Source organism: Callospermophilus lateralis, chromosome 9 (assembly GCF_048772815.1).
Source record: "Callospermophilus lateralis isolate mCalLat2 chromosome 9, mCalLat2.hap1, whole genome shotgun sequence".
In the NCBI taxonomy this organism is placed as follows: Eukaryota; Metazoa; Chordata; class Mammalia; order Rodentia; family Sciuridae; genus Callospermophilus; species Callospermophilus lateralis.
In genome coordinates, this window is record NC_135313.1 from 4,079,059 (window position 1) to 4,099,235 (window position 20,177).

General features: G+C 52.4%; 1 protein-coding gene across 1 annotated transcript in view; it reads left to right on the forward strand.

Moving 5' to 3' along the window:
• The window catches only part of Drc11 (dynein regulatory complex subunit 11), a 124,226-nt gene that overhangs the window by 79,589 nt on the left and 24,460 nt on the right, over positions 1-20,177 (forward strand). Inside the window, exons 13-16 of the mRNA XM_076866405.2 lie at positions 391-458; positions 2,246-2,328; positions 10,363-10,470; positions 13,945-14,144. Of these exons, the coding sequence (XP_076722520.2) occupies positions 391-458; positions 2,246-2,328; positions 10,363-10,470; positions 13,945-14,144 (459 nt within the window). The remainder of the gene's footprint in view (positions 1-390; positions 459-2,245; positions 2,329-10,362; positions 10,471-13,944; positions 14,145-20,177) is intronic.

Genomic DNA, 20,177 nt, shown 5'->3' on the forward strand with positions numbered 1-20,177 from the left:
AGCCCCCTTAACCTGATTGTCTTCCAAAGGCCCTACCCTGCAGGACGGCCACCCCAGGGCCAGCTGGGGAACAAGCACTAGACCATGGTAGATTCAGAGACAAGCACAGCACAGTTCTCTGCCTGTGCCCAGCTTATCGGTGCCAGAGCTCAGAGGACAGGACGGACCGCTGGGGCCGATTTAGAATTTGGCCCTGTGCAGGTTTCACAGCGAGATCCACCTTCTGTCCATAGGGACCACATCTGCGGGGCCACGGGGATTCCCCAGGCCACTCCCTCCCCTCTGGAAACAGGGCAGCCCTGCCAGCGCATCCTCCCCACCCACGACCCCAAGGAACCGTCTGCTCAGCTAATCTCTGCTAAGTGGATGGTCACTTCCATTTCCTTACAGAAAAACAAAGGGAAGAAAGGGAAACGAGGGAAGAGGGGGAAGAAGGACAAGGACCTGACAGCCGACAGGTGAGGAGAACCGTGGCAGAGAGGGGGCCGGGAGCCCTGAGCAGCCGGAGGGCGCCCCTCTGTTCCTCGGCTGTGTCCTGGAATGAGCAGATCTGGGGGAGCCTCCTGCAGCCCAGCAAATCCCAGGTTGGAAGGTGCACAGCACGAGGACGGCCCGGAGGCAGACCTGGGGGTCGGGGCATGGAGCTCTCATGGCGTTTTGAAGTGTTAAGATTTGGCGGGGGAGGGTGGTGTTCTTTAAAAGTCGTTCAGGAAATAACAACCGGAGGAACCTCCGGAGGACACTCCAGGGTAGAGAGAGTCTCAGTCCTCCCCGGGCCGGCCGCCCCTGCTGGGCTCCCTCCAGCTAGTTGCGTGGAGACCAAGGGGAGACCGAGTCTGCCAAAGAGGGTGCTCCACTCCTCGAGTTTGGCTGTCCGATTCCTAGTGAAGGATGGCTTTAAGCGCTGAGTTCTTAAAGCTGAGACCGCTCTCAAGTGCTACAGCGTTGAAAATAAAGAGCGCGAGGGGTCACATGTCAGGGAGGAAGCACCCTAACAGGAGGGTGTGGGGACCTTCTGAAGGGTCCCTTTCCTGCCAGGGGTTTTGCTCACAGTGGACGTGGGGGGTTCTTTTTTGGGTGCCATACCCCACCTGTCTACAACCACCACCCAGTTAGCCCCTACAGGGGATCAGTGCACCATAACCGATCGCCTCACCCCAAACGTCCTTGCACTTCCTCACACAAGCTTTTGGAGGACACCTCGTATCCAAACCATAACAACACCTATGGTGTGTGCCTATAGTAAGTAAGAATTCAAGTTAAAACACTGCAGTGGGCATCTCGTTGATGTAGATCAGATACTGCTACCCCCAATTCCATTATCTTTAGCCCTTTCCTAGTTTTCAGCAGAGGGCGAGCTATTTTTAAATATGTTGAAGACTGGAGGTCATGGGTCCCAACAGCACCGACCTTCCTGAGTCTCTTTGGTCACTTGGATCACAGAACAGTGGGAGAACTGCTGGAAAATAGCTTTATTTATAATTTACTTATAATAGAAAGACAGGTGGGGTGGAAGGAAAAGAAGAGGAAGCATCCTGGCCGCCCATGCTGAACCATATTTGAGCTCGACCTATCGGAATTCCCAAAAAACCCCACCTGACATCGCTGGGGGTGGCGGCCTTTAAGTGGGACCCTGCGTCCATTTTTGTTGGGTGGCATGAATCACAGTGTGCTGGCTCTGTGCCAGGCCCCTCTTTGAGAAGTCATTTCGCACCTGTAAACACTGCAGAAATGTCCGCAGCCTGCTAGAAACCGTTCCCCACGCAGCCTTACACTTCACCTTCCATGTAGGAGAGATCTCCAGCAGAGGCCTCACTCCTCGTACTGATTTCTTTCAAACCATCCTGCTGTTAGGTTAATAGGAAACACAAGTCTCACCAAGCGTTGATGATTTCCCACGGCAGGCAGGTGCTGACTGAAGAGCGCATTGCTCATTGGGTGATTTCTAATTCACATTTGTGCTATCACAAAGACTGGTGGCACCCGGCTGGCCTCAGCTACCCCGAGATATAATCCTTATTGATGGAAAACACCCGATATGCACATGGATGAGCGAAAGCTCTATTTTTAAAGGCCAAATCTACCCCCCAAATTGTAGAAACACCTCAGAAGTCCATGCATTTGCATACGTGCAGATATACTTTGAATAGATGTGGTGGAAGTTCTTGGCTCATGTGCTGATTGCCAGAGATCCTGCTGACCCCCTGTGTGGGCTGCTGATGTAGATGCTCTGCTTTGTCCCCAGGACCATCGAGTCTCTGTTCAAGGAGCTGGTGGAGGAAGGCCTGCTGATCCAGGCTCGGAAAGTCAACCTCTCTGATTACATTGGTAAAGTGCCCCAAGGGCTACCCCTGTGTGTCCCTGGGGGCCAGAGGTCCAACAGTGGGAAATATGTTTCATCTGAGCCTTTGTCCAAACAAACCCCGCCAGGGTCGCCTTTAGCAGACGTTTGTCAGACTGCGCTGATGGGAATAACCTAAGGGGGTGCCGTGAACTGACCCCGGGTCCAGTGCTGCCCCTGACGTGGCAACAGCAGGGCTTTGTATCCTGCTGGCCGAGCTCCTTGGCACATTCTTTCTGGCATAACCTGAGGAGGAAATGAACTGTGTGTGCTTCATGACCAAGCAGAATGCCCTGGGGCAGCCCGGTGCTTCCACAGTCCACATCCTCCAGCAGGAATTCCACCCGAGGGAGCTTCCAGGGAGGACAGGGAGGTAGAGAAAAGGAGGTGCGTGCGGACATGTGTTATCACAGCCTTCACCTAATGTTTTTAACCTGGTAACACAAAGCTAAAGATGCCCCGTAACTTCACCATCCTAAAGCGACTTTACCGTCTCCTGGAGCAAGTCCCTCCGGGGAGTGGGGCTGTCGTCCCACGTCACCACAGGGGCGTAGACTGCCGCCCAACATACACGTGCAGCTCAGTTTCCCCGGGCCTGGCAATGTCCTCCACGACTGGGTGACTGCCCATCTCTTGGTGCTCTAGATGTTTCCTGGCCTTTTCCACCCGGCTCAGCCCACAGTTCTTGGGACTCTGAGCCGCTCTGCAGGCTGTTCCTCTGCTGAGCTGCTTTGATGGTCTCCCCATCATTTGATTTAGGTCAGCGTTTTTCACAGGAAAACTTCCAAAGATGCAGTGTCCTTCTCAGTGTTTCCCACTGGACCCAGGGTGCCACTCTGTCCCATCGCTAGTGACATCAGCTTGAACCACATGGTGAAGGTGCTGCCCCCAGACTTCTCCACGGGGAAGCTCATCTTCCTCTTTGTAATGACAGAATGATCTACGGGGTGGTGCTTGGGGCTCTGGAGATGCCGACCCCAGCCGCCTCTCGCAAACACTGTGGCATACACTGGTGACTTTTGTCTGCGGCGGTCTCACTGTGATGCTGGTGGAGTGGGGTTCTCTTCCCACCACGCCTCCTACACCGAAAGGGACCATTCTTCTGTAAGAAAGACGGAACCTTTTTGAATTGTGGTGGTGTCAGTGTAGATGCCCGAAGTCTCTCCGTGTTCAGCATAGTATGATCTGTGTCATTATTCACTCTAATAGAGCAACCAGGTACCAAAAACCCTCAGGCCTCCCTTACTCCAAAACTAAATGACAAGATTTACTCTTAAGGGCTGGGGAGGTGGCTCAAGTGGTAGGGCGCTCACCTGGCATGCGTGGGGCGCTGGGTTCGATCCTCAGCACCACATAAAAATAAAATAAAGATGTTGTTCCACCGAAAACTAAAAATAAATAAATTAATAAATAAATATTTTTTTAAAAAAATATTTACTCTTGAGCCTCAAAGTACAAGCCTTGGGGACACTGAAGGACCTGAGAACAGCAGAGCCTCAAAGTAATCAGCCAGCCCTCACTGAAAGGTGCCGTGGGCTGGGCAAGAACTGAACTGAAACAGAGAGGCGTGTCCATGGCAGATCAGTGCAAAGGGCCGAAGCAGTCCACACTGACAAACTCTGGGAGTGACCTCCGCTGTGCCCTTCTTAGACGGGGCTCCAAACCAAGGAACCTCTTGGGAGTAGAACCAAAACCGAGCAGAACAGGGAAAATAAAGATGAAACAGAGAGAACAAAAGCATTGGGAGAGGGGACCGGAGGCAGAGCATGACTTAGAACAGGCCCCATGTTTCCACATACATGAAAACAGGAGAGGAAGATTTGCAGAACTAGAAAAGCCATCCTGAGCCACGTCTTCTAGAAAAACAGACAGTTAACTCACATAAATTTTAGCAACAGAAAACTTCAAGGTCAAAGCCCACATAAAATTATCCTAGGAAAAATATCTCAAAAAGACATTGCCATAGAGCAGAAGCTAATAATATGCATTAAAATTATAGAAGACATGTAAGAACAGCATGAAGTAGAATTAGAAAAACTCAGGAATGAGGTGGTGAAACTCAAGAAAAGTCTTAATAAAGGAAAAAATATTTTAGAAAAAAAAACATTTAGATAAAGCGCTCATAAAGAACAATGCTTTAAGAGAAATAAAAGGTAAAAGACAGAAATTTTTAAAGTAAAATTAGAAATTAATAGAGATTTTTAAAAATTCAGAAGAACCTATCAAATACTGAAAAAAGACAAAGAAGGTCCAACATACAAAAATGTCCCTGAAGAAGAGCCAAAGGGGAGCGGCAGAACACTACGGAACCAAACTCATGAGACTTTCTTTAAAAAAGACATGAAAGCATCAGGAAAGACACACTGAATCTGGGAGCAGAGACTCAGTTTCACCAACACCAAGCACATTCTATAAAGGTGCCTTGGGAATCAGTGGCCCATAAGGGAAAGGAAATAGGTGAACAGCAGCATTTTATATCAGAAGCAGATGGAGCCACATCTTTGAGATAGTCAAACACAGTAAATAAGATCCGAGGATTTTGAACTCACCCAAACTCATGTTCACATACACAGGACACAAGCTCCTAACTAGGCAAGAACTCAGTGTATGTTGCCCATGTGCCCATCTTGAGGAATCTGCTAGGAAGGAGCTACCTCAGTGGAAACGGAGGAGAGAGATCTGACACCAGGGCTGGTGGCAACCTGCAGGGCATACTCATTTCTGAACCTGAGACCAAACAGGGCTGCCAGGCAGAGGGTGAGTGCAGAGAGCTGTCTGCTCTGACAGTGGGTCACACAGCCACAGAAACCGGGGAGGAAGAGCTGGTAAACACAAGGGCTTAGTGCCTTCAGTATCCTGGGCAGTACTGGTTGGCATGAGAGTGTGTGTCTATGCGGGTGGTGCACCGTTCGGTAGGCAACTGAGAAGTTGTGGGGCCTGCCACCCACCCCCATGTCCTGAAGACTGAGAGTGGGGTGTCTGTGTCATGTAGAAGGAGTTGGGGAAACTGGAAATCCACTTCCAACACACGGGGTGTTTCTATCTCACACTGGTAAAGCACAGAGGCCCAGTTCCCAGGAACTGATGGATACTTTTGAGATTCTAAGATTTTAACACGGATGCTTTTAAGGTAGGGCGACCATGATGAATACCAAGGTGCATGGCCTTCCCAGCTCTGTCCAGTCAAAACACCTGGAAAGAATGACCTTCTGGCTCTCGGACCAGGCAGGACCAACCTGTAGCCACCAAAGCCCCTGGCCTTCGGGTTGTGTCCTTAACACTCCATCTCCCACTGAAGAAGCCAGCACTTCTCGGAGAAATGGCCAGTGCCAGACAGGGCAGGGGACACAGAGAGGAGCCCGAGATACCTCCTGCCACATGGTGACGAAGCTGTCAGAGGTGACTGGGCTCACGGCAGAAAACAGGTTGAAGAAACTCGTTTATGAAGAGACAAAAGTTGAAGGAAACAGGAGACAAGTTGAGGGAACTCCTCAGGCCAAAGGGGAACGTACTGAGCTCAGTGAGGATAAGAAATACGATGTATTGAAATCCATAGGACATATTTTTATTCAAAAGTTCTTAATGACATTTAAAAAAAACCTAATTGTCATCTTCACAGAGTATGACCAGAGGCCAGTTTATTGTCTTACAAACTGGCAATTAGAAAGATCCAAGCATTTGCTCTGTATGTCCTCACCACCGGGTACCCCAGCAGCAGGTGAGGGGTGTCTTCCTTTTCAAAACCATTCCAGCTAACCGCCAAGGTCAAAGGGAGTCAGGGCATCGCTGTGCTGCTACCCCGGGGGTCCAAGCAGGGGAGGCTGCTAAGCTCTGCGGAGGGCAACCCTCTGACGTCCTCCCACATGAACCTGCAGCCTCCGGGGTGGAACCCAGTCTGATGGGCCTGCAGACCCAGCTGCCATTCTGTTGGGGCTGGCAGGATGGGAAAGCCTCTGATCCTGGGACAGCCCCAGCTGAACCTCACTGCCTTTGGTGGCTTTTGGCTTTTGTTCCTTAAGCGGAGCTCAGTGCCTTCATGCCACACCCTCGGGTCTGGAGGAGGACTTGAAGTCTGGACATTCCTTTGCTCATTGGTCACTGGCTCCCCAATGTCTTACTGATTTTGGAACACAGCAGTTCGTGCCTGGAGCTTCCTTCGCCAGCCAGGCCGGACAGACTTCCCACGTAAGGGAAACTGGAACCAAATAATTGCAGGCGCCTCTCCTCAGTCCGATGCCCTGATTTTGATTGAACTTCTTGGTTTCTCTGTGACACCAGCACACAGAGGCGCGGCCTGGCTGGTTCTGGAGCAAGAGAACCTGGCTGGTTCTCTTCTCTGCAGAGCTGCGTGCTCAGAGCCCTACACGGCTTCAGGAGGGCAGCCTACAGACTGTGCCTCCTGGCTCTTCCTCCAGGCAGGACAGACAGGCAGACCTGGGCTTTTCCAGCAGACCAGACCAGGCGTCCAGCCATGCTCCACAGGGCTGGGAGTCACTTTGGGAGTCAGGATTTGTAGTCCCACCCCCTCCCAGCACCACTCAGATCCCTGTCACCATCCCCTTCACAGCAGGTCTGGCTGCAAGAGATTGGAGAGGAGAGGACAGAACCAGAGACGGGTGGGCCTGCCTGCAAACCTAGCCCTTCCTCCCCGCCCCTCGCCTCCCCAGCTCACCAGTCCGCACCCCTCCCGGGCCTCACTCTACACTGTCCGGCTGTCCATCTCCATACGCTGGCCCCATGCCCAGGAAGCCCACTCGGAGGTGTGCAAGAAACAGCACATTTCCTCACAACCCCCAAACTGCCAAGTCCTTCTCAGGAGCCCCATCCCACCCCTAGGGACCAGCAAGCTTCCCAGTGGGACCAGAGTGCTACAGAGATATTCTGGACATTAGTGCTCATGAGGACCTCCTAGGTCACCAGAATGCAGGCTGGATGCCCACCTCTGGACCCTGGCCGGACTGGGTTTGTCCCCAGGCTCCACCTTGCCTCCCCCAGGAGCTTCCTGTGCCACTCCTGTAGGGTGAGGTGATGGCAGCCACCACCTGGGAAAATCTCCACGAGTTCTGAGCACGTGGCAGCAGAGACACCCTGGCCAGCCACCGACACCCCTCCTGCTGTCTCCAGTCCTCCGTCGGCTCAGTGCACTCCTGTGAAGAAGGAATTGGCTCTGTGGTGCCCCACATGTGCCTCCCGACCCGTCCACATCACAAAGCACAAGGCAAGAGGAGGCTGGCCACTGGCTGAGGAGAGACAGAGATGGGTGTTCCCCTAGATGATCCCGTCAGCACCAGGCTTCAGAGACAGCTGCGTTTGGTTGAAACTGAGCCACATTCGCCCTGAAGTCCATCCCCTGCCTGAAGGTCGGAAGACTCAGCGGGTTCCCAAGCACCCATCCCTGGGGGTTCTGGCTCAGGTCCTATGCACAAGAAGAACGTCCCAGGCAGCTCCCATGCAGGCTTGGCAGAGCCACTGCAGCAGAAAGGACACAGGAGCACGAGTCTCTGAGACATGTGACGTGGTCCTCATTGTCACCGGGAAGCTCTGCGCAGGAGACGGCTCACCTGGGCTTTGTCTAGCTCTGCCTGGTCCCTAGAGCTATTGAGGGTTCTGGCGTGCAGGACAGGCTGGATCAGGCTGGGGATCACCACTCAGAAAATCCCGAGTGCCTCTCAGAGGCTCCTAGCCAAGGAGAGCCTGTTCCAGGGAGCCTCCCGTGTCCGCTCACCCATGTCTGAGGAGCCTGTTTAAAGACCCAGCATTGTTGAATAGATTGTTCCATTTCCTTCTTTCTTACACTGTTAGGGACAATGGGAACATGTGGGGCTGATTCATTTTCATTCTGTGGGTATTTTTTATTTCTTTTTACTGGGCTCTTCCTCCCTGATTCTCTTTGTGCTCATCGGGGACCATGTGCAGAATCACCTTGGCAGGTCGTGGCTGGCTTGAGGAATGCGGGCTGATGGCCTCAGGTCCTGGAGGCCAGTGTGAGGGTGTGGGTAGGTGACCTGTCCAGCCTCTGCCCTGCGCAGGTAGCTGTGGCATCTCTGGGGCTCGCTGGTGTGAAGCGGCATTGCCCGTCTCTGCCCTCCTCTGGGCGTGGTGTTCTCCTTTGTGCCTCCGTTCACGTCCAGTTTCACCTTTGTGTGAGGACTCCAGTCCTATGGGATTTAGGGTCCATCCTGATGAGCCCATGGGCCAGGACCCTGTTTCCACAAAGGTTGCATACTGCAGTTCTGTGTGCAGAAACTGCCCAGGGCCAGGGCTCAGCCCACGGGCAGGGTCCGTTTCTCCCCTGTCTTGGGCATCTGGGCCCTTTCTCACATCCTCTGTCTCAAACACCTCTTCTGCTGTTTTTCTCTTTCCTCCCTTGTGGAAGGTCTGGTACCTGTGCAGGGAATCCAGAACTTTCTGAGCTCTGGAGTGGGTGGGAGAAAAGATTACGGATCCTCCCTGGGCAATCACCAAACACATGGCTGATTACAATTAAGCCCTTCGATATCTTCTAATTAAACCTGTAGAGATTTATTTCTGTATTATTCCTTCGGCATCCCCAGCATGAGGAAGGGCTCCAGCGAGGGCACGTCTGCCGTCTTTGGGTCTGGGCTGAGGACTTTCAGGCAGTCAGCTGGAGAGAGAATGGCTAGATTGTGCTTTCCGAGTAGATGGAGCCTCCTAGCTTGGCAAACCGCCTGGGCGACTGGCACCTTCACTGTATCAGAACCAACACTCCCTAATTCAATTTTATATAATCTGCTTAAAAAAAAAAAACATTAGGTTTTGGAAATACAGTGAGTCTGGTCATTAATATGGGTTTACATAGCAGGAGAATCAGGGTCACTTCCCTATCCTCTCTAACGACGTGTGTGCTGTTAATAAGGGCTGGGTTGAACGGGTGCTGTGGGACCTCTCTCCTGGTGAAGGCTAAATTAACCACTCTGGTATTTATTACCTGCTCATTAAAGAGCGTGGGCATCTGAAGCCGTGGTGGAGGTTTCATCATTACTCATCCCTGCACCCAACACGCTGCCCTTGCCAAGGACTCTCTCATTCAGAGGCCTGGAAGCCTGCCCTCTGCAACAAAGCAGCCACCATTGTCTGAATTTTAACCCTACTGTTCTTAGAATTTGCAAAAGCGTATAAGCTTTTGATACTTTTTTGTGATTCATACGCAGGTCTGCTCTTGCATCCCTAAACCTCAACCCCAAAGCCCTGTGGGTCAGTTCTTGCTAGGAGGTCAGCTGTAGGAAACCATCCCAGACACTGCTATTTCTTCATTGAATATTTTTACTACAAATTCAGGCACAAATCAAGAGGATCATATGATCGTATAAAGGCCCATCCTCGTGACAAATGGAGACAGCCAAACTAATTTTCTTGGTGACCTTATCTAAATTAGTTAGAAAATAACGCTTCAGATTTATGGCTGGTTACAATTAAGCCCTTTGATATCTTCTAATTAAACCTGTAGAGATTTATTTCTGTATTATTCCTTTGGCAACCCTTTAAAAATGATAAAAATGTAAATGAATATTACCTTCAAAAGGAGATGTTTCTATTTATCCTAAATTAGACTCCTACCCTTCCTTTCAGATGACTGCATTTTAGATTTCAGATTTGCACTGCTGCAAAGCAGATTCCACATGGGCCTGAAATAATTTATTTTTTAAGTTTGTGCAAACGTTATATACAACCTCTTAGAATATAAATAAAGCAAAACCCATTGAATTTTAGCTTCCTTTGCATGTCCCTCGTTTAAGAACTTTGTCTCGTTCCCCAGAACCCAATATTCAAATGTTATTTGTTTAAATATCAGGTTAGTGTAGTCACCAGTGTAATTCCCAGTTAATTACAGGTAGGACAGTGGTGTCCCCTGGCTTGGGTGGCTCTGCAGACTGTCCTCTAGATAGACGTGTTCTTCACAGTGAGTCTCCATAGCCCTGCTCTAGTCACTCTGCAGGGTGAATGAGTGTTCTCTGACTATTTTGCTCTTCTGTTACTGATCCCCATTTCTTTCCTCTCAGGTGAGTACAGCTACCTGGGGACCACACTCCGCCACGTGTCCATAGAGCCCATGCCTTCCCTCCTGGACGTCAGACAGCTCATCACGCTCTACGGGATCTTGCCTCTGGGTAAGGACCACGGCGCCTTTCCACACGCGGGTGGTCCCAGTGTGGATGTTCTTTGCAGCTTTGCTTCTGCTGCTGATATTTCTGAGTGAGCCTCGCTGCCCTTCGACAGTGCGTCCCCAGCATGGGGAAGTGCTCCAGGCAGGGCACGTCCGGGCTGGGGACTTTCAGGGGGTCTGTGGGAGAGAGAGTGGCTAAAGCAAGCACCTCCGTTAAAGTGAGTGGCATCAGAGGGAGCACGGGTGGCCGTGGGCCTCTGTGCGTGCGCTTCTTCACTGCTCCTGAGCAGAGGCGGCCTCTGGGTCCCCAGGCTCACCTGAGGCTGGGCCAGCCCCCCAAGGTCCACTCTCACTGCTAGCCACAGTTTGGCATGCTTCCTTGGAGCCCCCACCTCTGCTGCTGTCACCCCAGGTGTGCCCAAGCCACCTGGAGCAGGGGCAGTGCCCCGGGGAGCACCTGTGACTGACGTAGCAGTCTCACTGTCTCCTTTGCTTGCAATGGGAGGAGTTTGAGCACCTCTGATCTAAAGAGGAGCTTAAGCCAACTGGCAAGAAGTAGTTGAGTCCTCTTCTAACGTCATGTCAGACACAGTAAATGGAACCTGGGGTGATGTTAACATGCACATCCCAGCAAGTAGATGGATTGGGGGCAACAACTCAGTGTCTACAACCTATAACATTCACAGAGTCAATGTAAGTAAAATAGCAGGTTGGACCTCACACTCATCCCAGAGTGTGGAAAGCCCACAGCACGCAGGGCCAGCAGGGCTCAGGCTGTGGATGTGAGGGGCTGTGGGGGTTTCCTGTCGGAAAGCCTCTGTGAGGGGTGCCCAGGAAGCACTTCCCCCGCCCTGCGCTCCTCCATCAAAGGGCCTGCTGTCCGGCCGCCCTTCTGGACACAGACCCCACGGGGCTTTTCTTCCGACAGAGGTTTTGTGTCATGTCTGGAATGTTTAAGAAGCCTTCAGGTGCTTAATTTAAATTTCATGAGCTGTCTGCAAACCAGAGGAACCCAGAAAGACCCCCACACCCCCACCCGCCCCCACAGCCCAACACCTGTGGCTGCCACTCGCCTTCCTAATGTATCAGGGTCGTGTGTCAAAACAGTATCCAGTTACAGAAAGGAATGTAGGGTTTCTTGTTTTCTGAGCTCGGATGGTTCAGGTCCTTCGTGGTGGCCACTGCCCCAACTAACAAACCTGGCCTTTCAGAGAAGCCACACGGCCACTCTTCACACCAGACTGGGAAACGGCCCCATCCCGGGCTCTCAAGAACAGGTTGAGGCTCCAAAGCCACCTTAGTAGGTAAGAGACAGCCTGGTGTCTGTCGAAGAACCAGACACCCACGGGGAAGACCTGGGAGAAAAGGCCTGGAGGGGACGATTCCTGAGCAGAAGCATGGTCCTCAGTGGGGATTCACACCCGTGGCCACTCCCCACCACGACATGCAGATGGACTCCGTGACCGCCTTCCAGATGAGCAAGCATCTCCAACATGGTGAGGGGTGGGAAGAGATAAAACTGGGATCCGGATCAGAAGCCTGGCCTTCCTTGTACTCTGCAATCCTCCCCAAACCAGAAGCTCCCGTGGCTCTCGGCCACCCCAGCAGCAGCAGGGAGAGCCCTGCTGACTCCCAGGTCCACCCACCCACCTTCAGCCTCCTTGGGTCACCTGGCTCCCAGGGGCAGAGGCCTTCCCGAGCCACCCTCTTCGCCTCTGGGCCGTCAGCCTGACCCCTCCCCTGGAACGTGACTTCAGCACGTCACACACACCTTCTCCGGCATCTCCGGCTGCCCCTGCCACAGGTTCTGTCCTGGTCCTGTTCCTTCCCCCTGCACCTCTTCCAGCCCCTGGGCCCTGCAGTGTGCAATGCCGGCCACCCTTCAGGGACCCCGACAACTGGTGGCATCCTTCTCATGCCCCCTCACTGTCCATCCCCAGTCACCTTGCCTACTGGAATCACTCACCACAGGCCTGTGTCACTGTGGGCCCCCACTGGAGCCGTCCACCCTCCTCCTCAGGTCAGCCTTGTACTGGAAACATCTATCACCACGTGGTTAGCCTTGGCCAGCTCTTTGCCCCTTTAGGCCAGTTGTTAATGTGCCCGTAATAATTATGATATGGTTTTCCTTTTCCTTTTTCTTGTACAGGAAATTATGTGATGTATGCAAACACGATTTTCACAATTATCCACCATCCTCCACATGAGCCAGCCCTCTGTAGGGTGACATTGAATAAGCATGTTTGCTTGTTAGCGAGGGTTGGGGTAGTGGAAGTGAGGAAGGCACACGGTTTTCCCTGGCAGGAGAGGGGTGCCAGGCTTTCCTTGTCCATTCAGCCCCGGGGTATGGAAGGCTGTCCAGAGTCCAATTCCTTTCTCACTATGCCCGGTGCCCGATCCAAGCTCTGCTTGCATTCTCTGCGATGGAGACTCCCCACCCCCGGAGATGGGCAGTGTGGTTGAGAACACAAGGCAGGAACCCTGGAAGAGTGACAGTAATTCAAGTCACTTACTACCCAGCGTCAATCTGACTGTGCTGCCCAACAGGACAAAGGCCAGGGAAGAAGGAGGAAGCTGAGGCTACTTCCTGCCTGGGTCTAGGCACAGTCAGCACCACTAAATGCTAGGAAGGCAGGCTCCAGGGACCCTCCTTGGCCCACTTCACGGACTCCGTCCCCACCTTCCTTCCCAAGCCTGCAGGGATTTGTGCTGTTGCTTGGAGGTGGAGAACCCCTAAAGAAATAAAAGTAAAAATCCAAGAAAAGCTACCCCAGGAGTTCAGCTTAATGCTGGGAGTTAGGGAAGGTGTGGGGGGGAGAGGGAGAAAAGGAGGTATTGAGTGACCATTGACCCTAGGGCTCCAACCCAGCTCTGGTGTACAAACCAGAGACGCTGCAGCCCAGGGCAGGAGCCATACCCAGGCTCACCTTCTTCCCACGATCATCATGGTGCAAAAACCAGGGCCACATGAGGTGCGAGCCCTGAGGCTCTTAGTGAAGGACCACTGGTGTTCCTGGCAGGTGTTATGGTCTGGATGTGAGGCGTCCCCCAAAAGCTCATAGGAGAGACAATGCAAGAGGGTACAGAGGGGAAATGGGTGGGTTGTGAGAGCCTTAACCCAATCTGTGAATTAATCACTGGTGGGATTAACTGGGTGGTGATTGGGGCAGGGTGTGGCTGGAGGAGGTGGGGCGTTGAGGGTGTGGCTGTGGGGTCTGTATCTGTGTCTGGCAAGTGGAGTCTGTCTGCTGCCTGTCCGTCATGTGAGCCACTTCCCTCCACCTCTCTCTTCCACCTTGATGTTCAGCCTCACCTGGAGCCCTAAGGAATGGAGCCTGCCTTCTGTGGACTAAGACCTCCGAAACCCGGAGCCCTCAAATAAACCTTTCCTCCTCCACAGTTGCTCTGGTGGGGTCTTTTAGTCACAGCAGCCGATTGAAAGAGCAGGATTTTAGAGCCTCGGCCCCCACCTTTCCAGGGTCTGCCGCCGTGCATGAGAAAGCTCCCTTGGTGAAGTCCTTGCTGCTGGCTGGGCCGTCCGGGGTAGGGAAGAAAATGCTGGTCCACACCATCTGCACAGAAACGGGAGCCAACCTCTTCAACCTGTCGGCGGCCAACATCGCTGGGAAGTACCCTGGCAAGAACGGCCTGCAGATGATGCTGCACATGGTCTTCAAGGTACGTGCTCCGTTTCTCTGGCTCGGATTCTCCGCCCCCTTTCAAATCACATTTTCAAGTCCTGCAGATAACTCTTTTAGGCCAACAAGCGCATCTCTCTTTAACTTCCCCATTGCCTCCTCTGTCAATTCATTGGTTGCCGCCCCTGGCTGAGCATCCTGCGATTAGGAGCAGCTTCGTTTTCCGTGTAAACACCCTCCTGTGCCATCCAGACCCCCCACCAAACACTTGCACAGCCCAATGAAAATCCAATCCACAGTCTCTCTCCTCCGCCCGCCCCGCTGTAATAACATGTAGCAGGCATTCGCACTTGGGCTTCGTTGCTCATGTGGCATAAACTGTTGGGCTTCGGTGGCTCCCGAGCATCAGCTCTTTCCTCGGGAGACCTGGAGCAGCTCGCGGTACGCTAAGCAGAGCAGGGATGTGAAAAGGCAAGGGCTCCGCCGGGTCTGCTTGGTCAGGCTCCACGTGGGAGGTGGTGACAGATCAAACGTGCACGGACGCGGTAAAGGACAGCCACTGTGATCTAAGTCGTTACTACCCAGTATCGGCAGTTCCTTCTCGGCATTCAGCTAATACAGCCTTCGACAACTGAGTGAGTGACAGTACTGTGGTTTCACCCCTTAGCCACTGTCTTCCAGACAGCAGTGATTGCTGGACTTGAGAGCAGAGCCTCTGCCTACGTGGACTTCCGACCTCTCCCAGGCGGAAGCACCCTTAGGAGATGCATCTGATTCGTCACTGTTTTCCTGATTGCTTGGTCTGTCATTGTGAAGTATCCCTGGAAATGACCCTTGTCTTGAAGTCTACCTGTAGTTAATATTAATGTGGAGGTAGCCACCCCGGCTTTCTCGTGGTCACATCTATGTGTATTTTATGTATCTGTGTCTTTAAAGAGCATCTCTGTAATACTACAAAGCTGCTTTTTCTTATTCAGTCTGACAATATGTGTCACTTAATGGGTGCACTTGCTCCGTTGTATCCACCCATCTTTATGGCCATTTCCCTGTCTATTCTCCATTGTCCATTTCTGCGTCTCCTTGCCTTCCTTCCTTCGGGTCAATTCAGCATTTTCCTAGTAGATCCTGTCAGTTCCTCCGCGGTCCGTTCAGTGGTGTGTCCACTGTATTGCACAGGGCTGCTCTAGGTTGCACCCACCAGGCTCTCCACGGTCTGCGTGGAGTCGGTGTTGTCCCCATCCACGTGCCCAGCAGCAGCACAGCCCCCTGCCGCCCTTGCTGTAGTTCTGCAGCTAAATCAAAACCACAATTGAATGTTTCTATCTTTGCCTCAAACAGCCATTGGTCTTTAAAAATCAAAAGAGAAAGAGCCACAGTCTCCGTGGTCTCCACATGTCCACCACTCCAGCACCCCGGTCCCCTGCAGCTGTCCACACTCCCGCCGGCCTGGCTGCCCTCTCCACCAGGGAGCCCCTTAGCACTTCTTTCAGTGCAGATTGGCTGCAGTCAATTTTCTGAGATTTCGTTTCTTTCTCTTAAAAGTCTTTACACTGTCCCTAGACTGTCCCTAGCTTTAAGGACACCTTTGCTAGACATCGAGTTCAGGGTTGACATGTTTTTCTTTCAGCACCATGAAGACGTCACGCGTGGCGTGTGGCGAGGAGTTGCTGAGTCGGGGTCCCTGCTTCCCGGGGGCTCTGCCCTTCTCGGGATGGCTCCGAGAGTCTCCCTTATTTTGGTTCCTGCCTGTTTGACCGCACGGCACCTGGCGTTCCTGTTGGCTATATTTACTCTGCTTTTGAGTCAAGTGCATCTTGAATCTGTAGATAACATCATTTACACCAAATCTGGGGTATTTGGGGCCATTGTTTCCTCAAATATTTTTTCACCCATCTTCTCTCTCCTCTCCTAACCCTCCAGTTAGGCATATTTCACCTTAATTCTGCTCCCTAGGTCTCTGTTCCCACTGGATAATCTGTCACTGTGTCTGCGTTTACCTGCCCTTTCCTCTATCATCCCCAATCTGCTGTTAAACCCGTGGTGTGGATTTTTTAGTTTTTGATACCTTTGTTCCTAATTCTAGAACTTGTGTTCGCTGCTGGGGGTTGGTTTTCGATGCTGAGCGGCACTTCTCCATCTGTTCATTCATTGACCATCTTTCCTCTAAGTCCCTGAACCTCGCAGAGCTTTTCCGCTCCTTCCAACGCAGCACCATCGCGAGTCTATTTCTGCTTGATTGCTTTCTCCTGGACCATGTGTCACATTTCCCGGGTTCTTGGTGTGATTAATAACTTTTTACCATATGTTAGACATTGTGGATGATATGTTGTCGAAGTTCCCTGGCAAGCCGAGTGTGGTTCTGGCAGGCAATTAACTTACTGGCTGATGAACTTGAACTTGCAAGGCTTTGTTCTCTGTTTTCTTAATGTGGTCTGTTTGATTTTACCCTCAGTCCAAGGTAAATCCCCCAAGCCGGGGACGTGGTCTTTTCCTCAGCTGCCGTGGAAGAAAACCTCTCCAGGCTCCTGACGGGTGGGACCTGCGGCATTGACTCGGCCGTTCTTCCTGAGCCTCTGGGGCTCTCCGGCTCTGTGTGCACACTTTGCAGGTCAGCTGCTGACCTGAAGGTGAGCTGGCAGCTGGAGCCAGGCAGCTGACCTGTGCCCTCTGTGTGCTTAACCAGCAAGCTAAGCACCAGGTCTTAGAGGAAAAGTAACAGAAACCCATCCCTGGCCCAAATGAGCACCCAGCCTTGTTCACTCCAAATGTCAAGTTGTAGGGACACTTGGTATTGTCAGGTGACACACAGAAGCACACAAATATAAAAGCATGAGCGGTTTTCAAGCATCTATGCACCCCACCTTGCTGCTCACCACAGCCTGGGAGGCAGGCACCAACACCGTCCCATTTGACTGATAAGCAGACTGGGGCACAGAGCATTTAAGTAGCGCCCTTGGATGGCAGTGCTGCCCTATGACCCCTCAGAGTCCAGCCCCAAAGCCTCCAGTTTCATAACTACACGACACAGCTCTGCCGGAAGTAGGTCCTCACGAGTAGCCTCCTGAAGTGGGGCTGCTGGCCCAGCCCCTGCTCCTGGTGTGCATCTGGGGCCCAGCCAATGACATGATCCTTGTTCCAGGAGGTCATTTGTTCCCGCCACTGGGAGGCTTTGTCTCAGTGTCAGATAAGCTATGTTTGTACTTATCAGAATGATCACAAACTGGCGTGTGTGGACCACGGACGTCGGATGTCAGATTATTAAAACGTGGAGCAACACATTTATCTGCCTGGGCCGCGTGTCAGAGTTCGGGACGCTCACCTCGTTAAACTCCACCTTTATTGTGTGTATAGCTGATTAATGAAAGACACCAAGGTCTCGGGAGTGGGAGTCATTCAATTAAAACATGTTCACAGTGAGGCCACGGTGCACCAGCTTGACTGAAGCAGCTATTTGCATTGCAAAGAGGTTTTGCTTTTAATTAACCAGAGGAAAGAGAGAGATTCTGCTTGTGTTGATAAGTCAAGGGCAGGAAGCTGAGCACGTCTCTGTGATATGTGAACCCAGGCCGGAGCTCGGCCCAATGTAGCTCTGTGGGACTTGCCAGAGGTGAAGGGACAACTGGGCCTGATTCCGCCTCACCTCTTCCTGCGAAGAATTCCTGCCATAGAATTGATCCCAGAGAGCAGAGAGTGCAGCTGGTGGCAGACTTCCTGGCTTCACCTCTGACTGGTGGCCCCACCTCACCCAGCCGCCTGAGCACCCCGGGAAGCCGCAGATTTATTATGTCACCACCACGAAGTCCAAGTCCTTTGTTATGGTCCTTAGCAGAGGATTCTTCATCTCACACTGAACTCTAAAGGGCAGTAAGTAGCAGGAAGTGTTTCCTAAAAGAAATCGTGCAAGTCAACAGCGCTCACAGCAAACATCCCTGTGACTATACGCAGAAAAGAAGATGTGTGTCTTGGAAATATTAGAAAAATAGTCAATGAGTATTTCTTAATAGCCAATTAATAAATATTTGGTGTGTGTAGGATGAATATTTAAAGTATTTATGGACAAAGAAGTCAGCAAGGCAGGGCCATTACTGAGGACTCCCCCAGCTCCGGCCCCCCGGGTCTCCTTCCCAGTTCATGGGGGCGGAGGAGCAGAAGGGGCCCTTGTTGGCCTCTAACAGGAGCTAGGCACTGAGGACGGTTATAACGCTTTTCCTTTTAATGGTGCCAAACCCTGCCTGGGGTAGGAATTAATGTTCCCATTTTATAGACAAGAAAATTAAGACTCAAGAGTACCAGATGGACCCACATACAGGAGAACCAGAGCCTGGAATCTGCCCGTGAGCCCGGACCTGACTCCACCCTGCGATGCTGGCCCCAGTTGCTCCTGGGGGAGGCTCCCCTGCCCTGCCCCACTTGGGCTTCCTGGGCCCGAGGGTCAGCAGGGAACACTGAGCTGTTGAGTCCTTGGGAGCGTCCACAGGATCCCACTTCCTGCCCAATCCCCCCTCCCTAGCGTCCCCTCTTCCCTCAGAATGGCCTGACTCTCAGGCCTCTTGGCAGAGTCAAGGGAGGCCAGGCAGGGGACTCACTGGCCTGCACTGGGTCTTGGAACAGATGCTCTCTCCTCTGCAGTGGTTCTTGGCCCTCCTCTTCCTCCTTTTTGCACGCTGACCTGGCCCTCTGGCCCGCGTGAGACCAGGGCTAGGAGAACAGGGCTAGGGGCCACCCAGCCAGGGGGGATGACGTGCTGGTGCACACTACCTGTCTGTGCAAGGTGAAGTTCAGCAGGGCCAGCACCCCACCCCAGCAGAGCTCCTCAGAGGGGCAGAAACAGGAGAAGAGGGAGTGGGCAGTCTGGTGACGCTCAACTGTGACAGTTGAGGGGGCTGTGACAGCCCTGAATGGCCTGCTTGGGGAAGGCCAAGGTCACCTTCCACAGCGGGGTGGAGGCGGTTTCTGACTGAGGGAGGTGCAGGTTGGTGTCCAAACCTTCCACTGTTTTTGGTTTTTTTTTTTTTTGGTTTTGTTGTTGTTGTTGTTTTGCTTTTTGTTTTTTCACTCAGACTTTATTTTTCAGAATGGTTTTAGATTCGCGGCAAGATTGAGCTGAAAGTAGAGTCCCCATACATTCCCGTCCCCACATGTACACACACGCCCCATTAACACCCCTCAGTGGTCAGTGCCATTTCATCACCCAAAGGCCACACTCCCTTAAAACCTGTGGCAGTGGGGACCAGGCCTCAGAAGAGACCTCTGCCTCCACATTCATCCAAGACAGTGTCAAAGCAGAGCAGGGCCAGGAGGGAGCCCAGGAGGGTGACGGAGACTCCAGCAAGCCACCAAGGGAAGGAAGTGGGCTCAGAGTGGCTCAACAGAACGCATTTATCTGGTCCACGAGACTCCCATGGACGGAGACTCGTTGTGAGCTAGGGATCCCCAGGATGTGAAAAGCACACGTGGTCTCTTTCCATCATCCACACAAAACTAAAAACCCGAGGTGACATTCGATGGGGCTGAAGAGCCCTCTGCTGGCAATCGGAGTGAACTTTCCCAGACAACTTTAGAAAAGTTCAATCATGAATTAATTACATTTAATTGTCCATGACCTCAAACTATCCACGGGTAATTTAAATAAAGACTTGTCATCGCTGAATGAAAATCAGAAGAGCAAAGGATACCATTTTTCATTAGCAAATTGGCAGAGATTTCATCTTTCGTACTTGTTGAGAGGAGCCCAGGACATCAGAGAGGCACCGCTGATGGCAGCTGCGGGCCCTGGATGGCGCTGCCTTGGCGCCACCAGTAAGGAAAGGCCTCCCCAGCCATACATCTGTCCCACACATCTGCCCTCTATCCTCTCCTGGCCTCCAGGGCGGCTCTCTCGCCTGTGCCCGTTGTCCCCCTCCCACCTAGACGCTGCTCCTGGGTCTAGAAGCTGTGGGACTTCCAGGCCCAGCATGTGGCAGGTGGCCAGTGAGGTCAGAAGCTGTGTCCCAGGTGTGAAGCAGTCTGCAATGACCAGAGGCTTCCTGGGGGTTCCCAGGACCCGGTCCGAACTCTAGAGCCTTCCATGTGC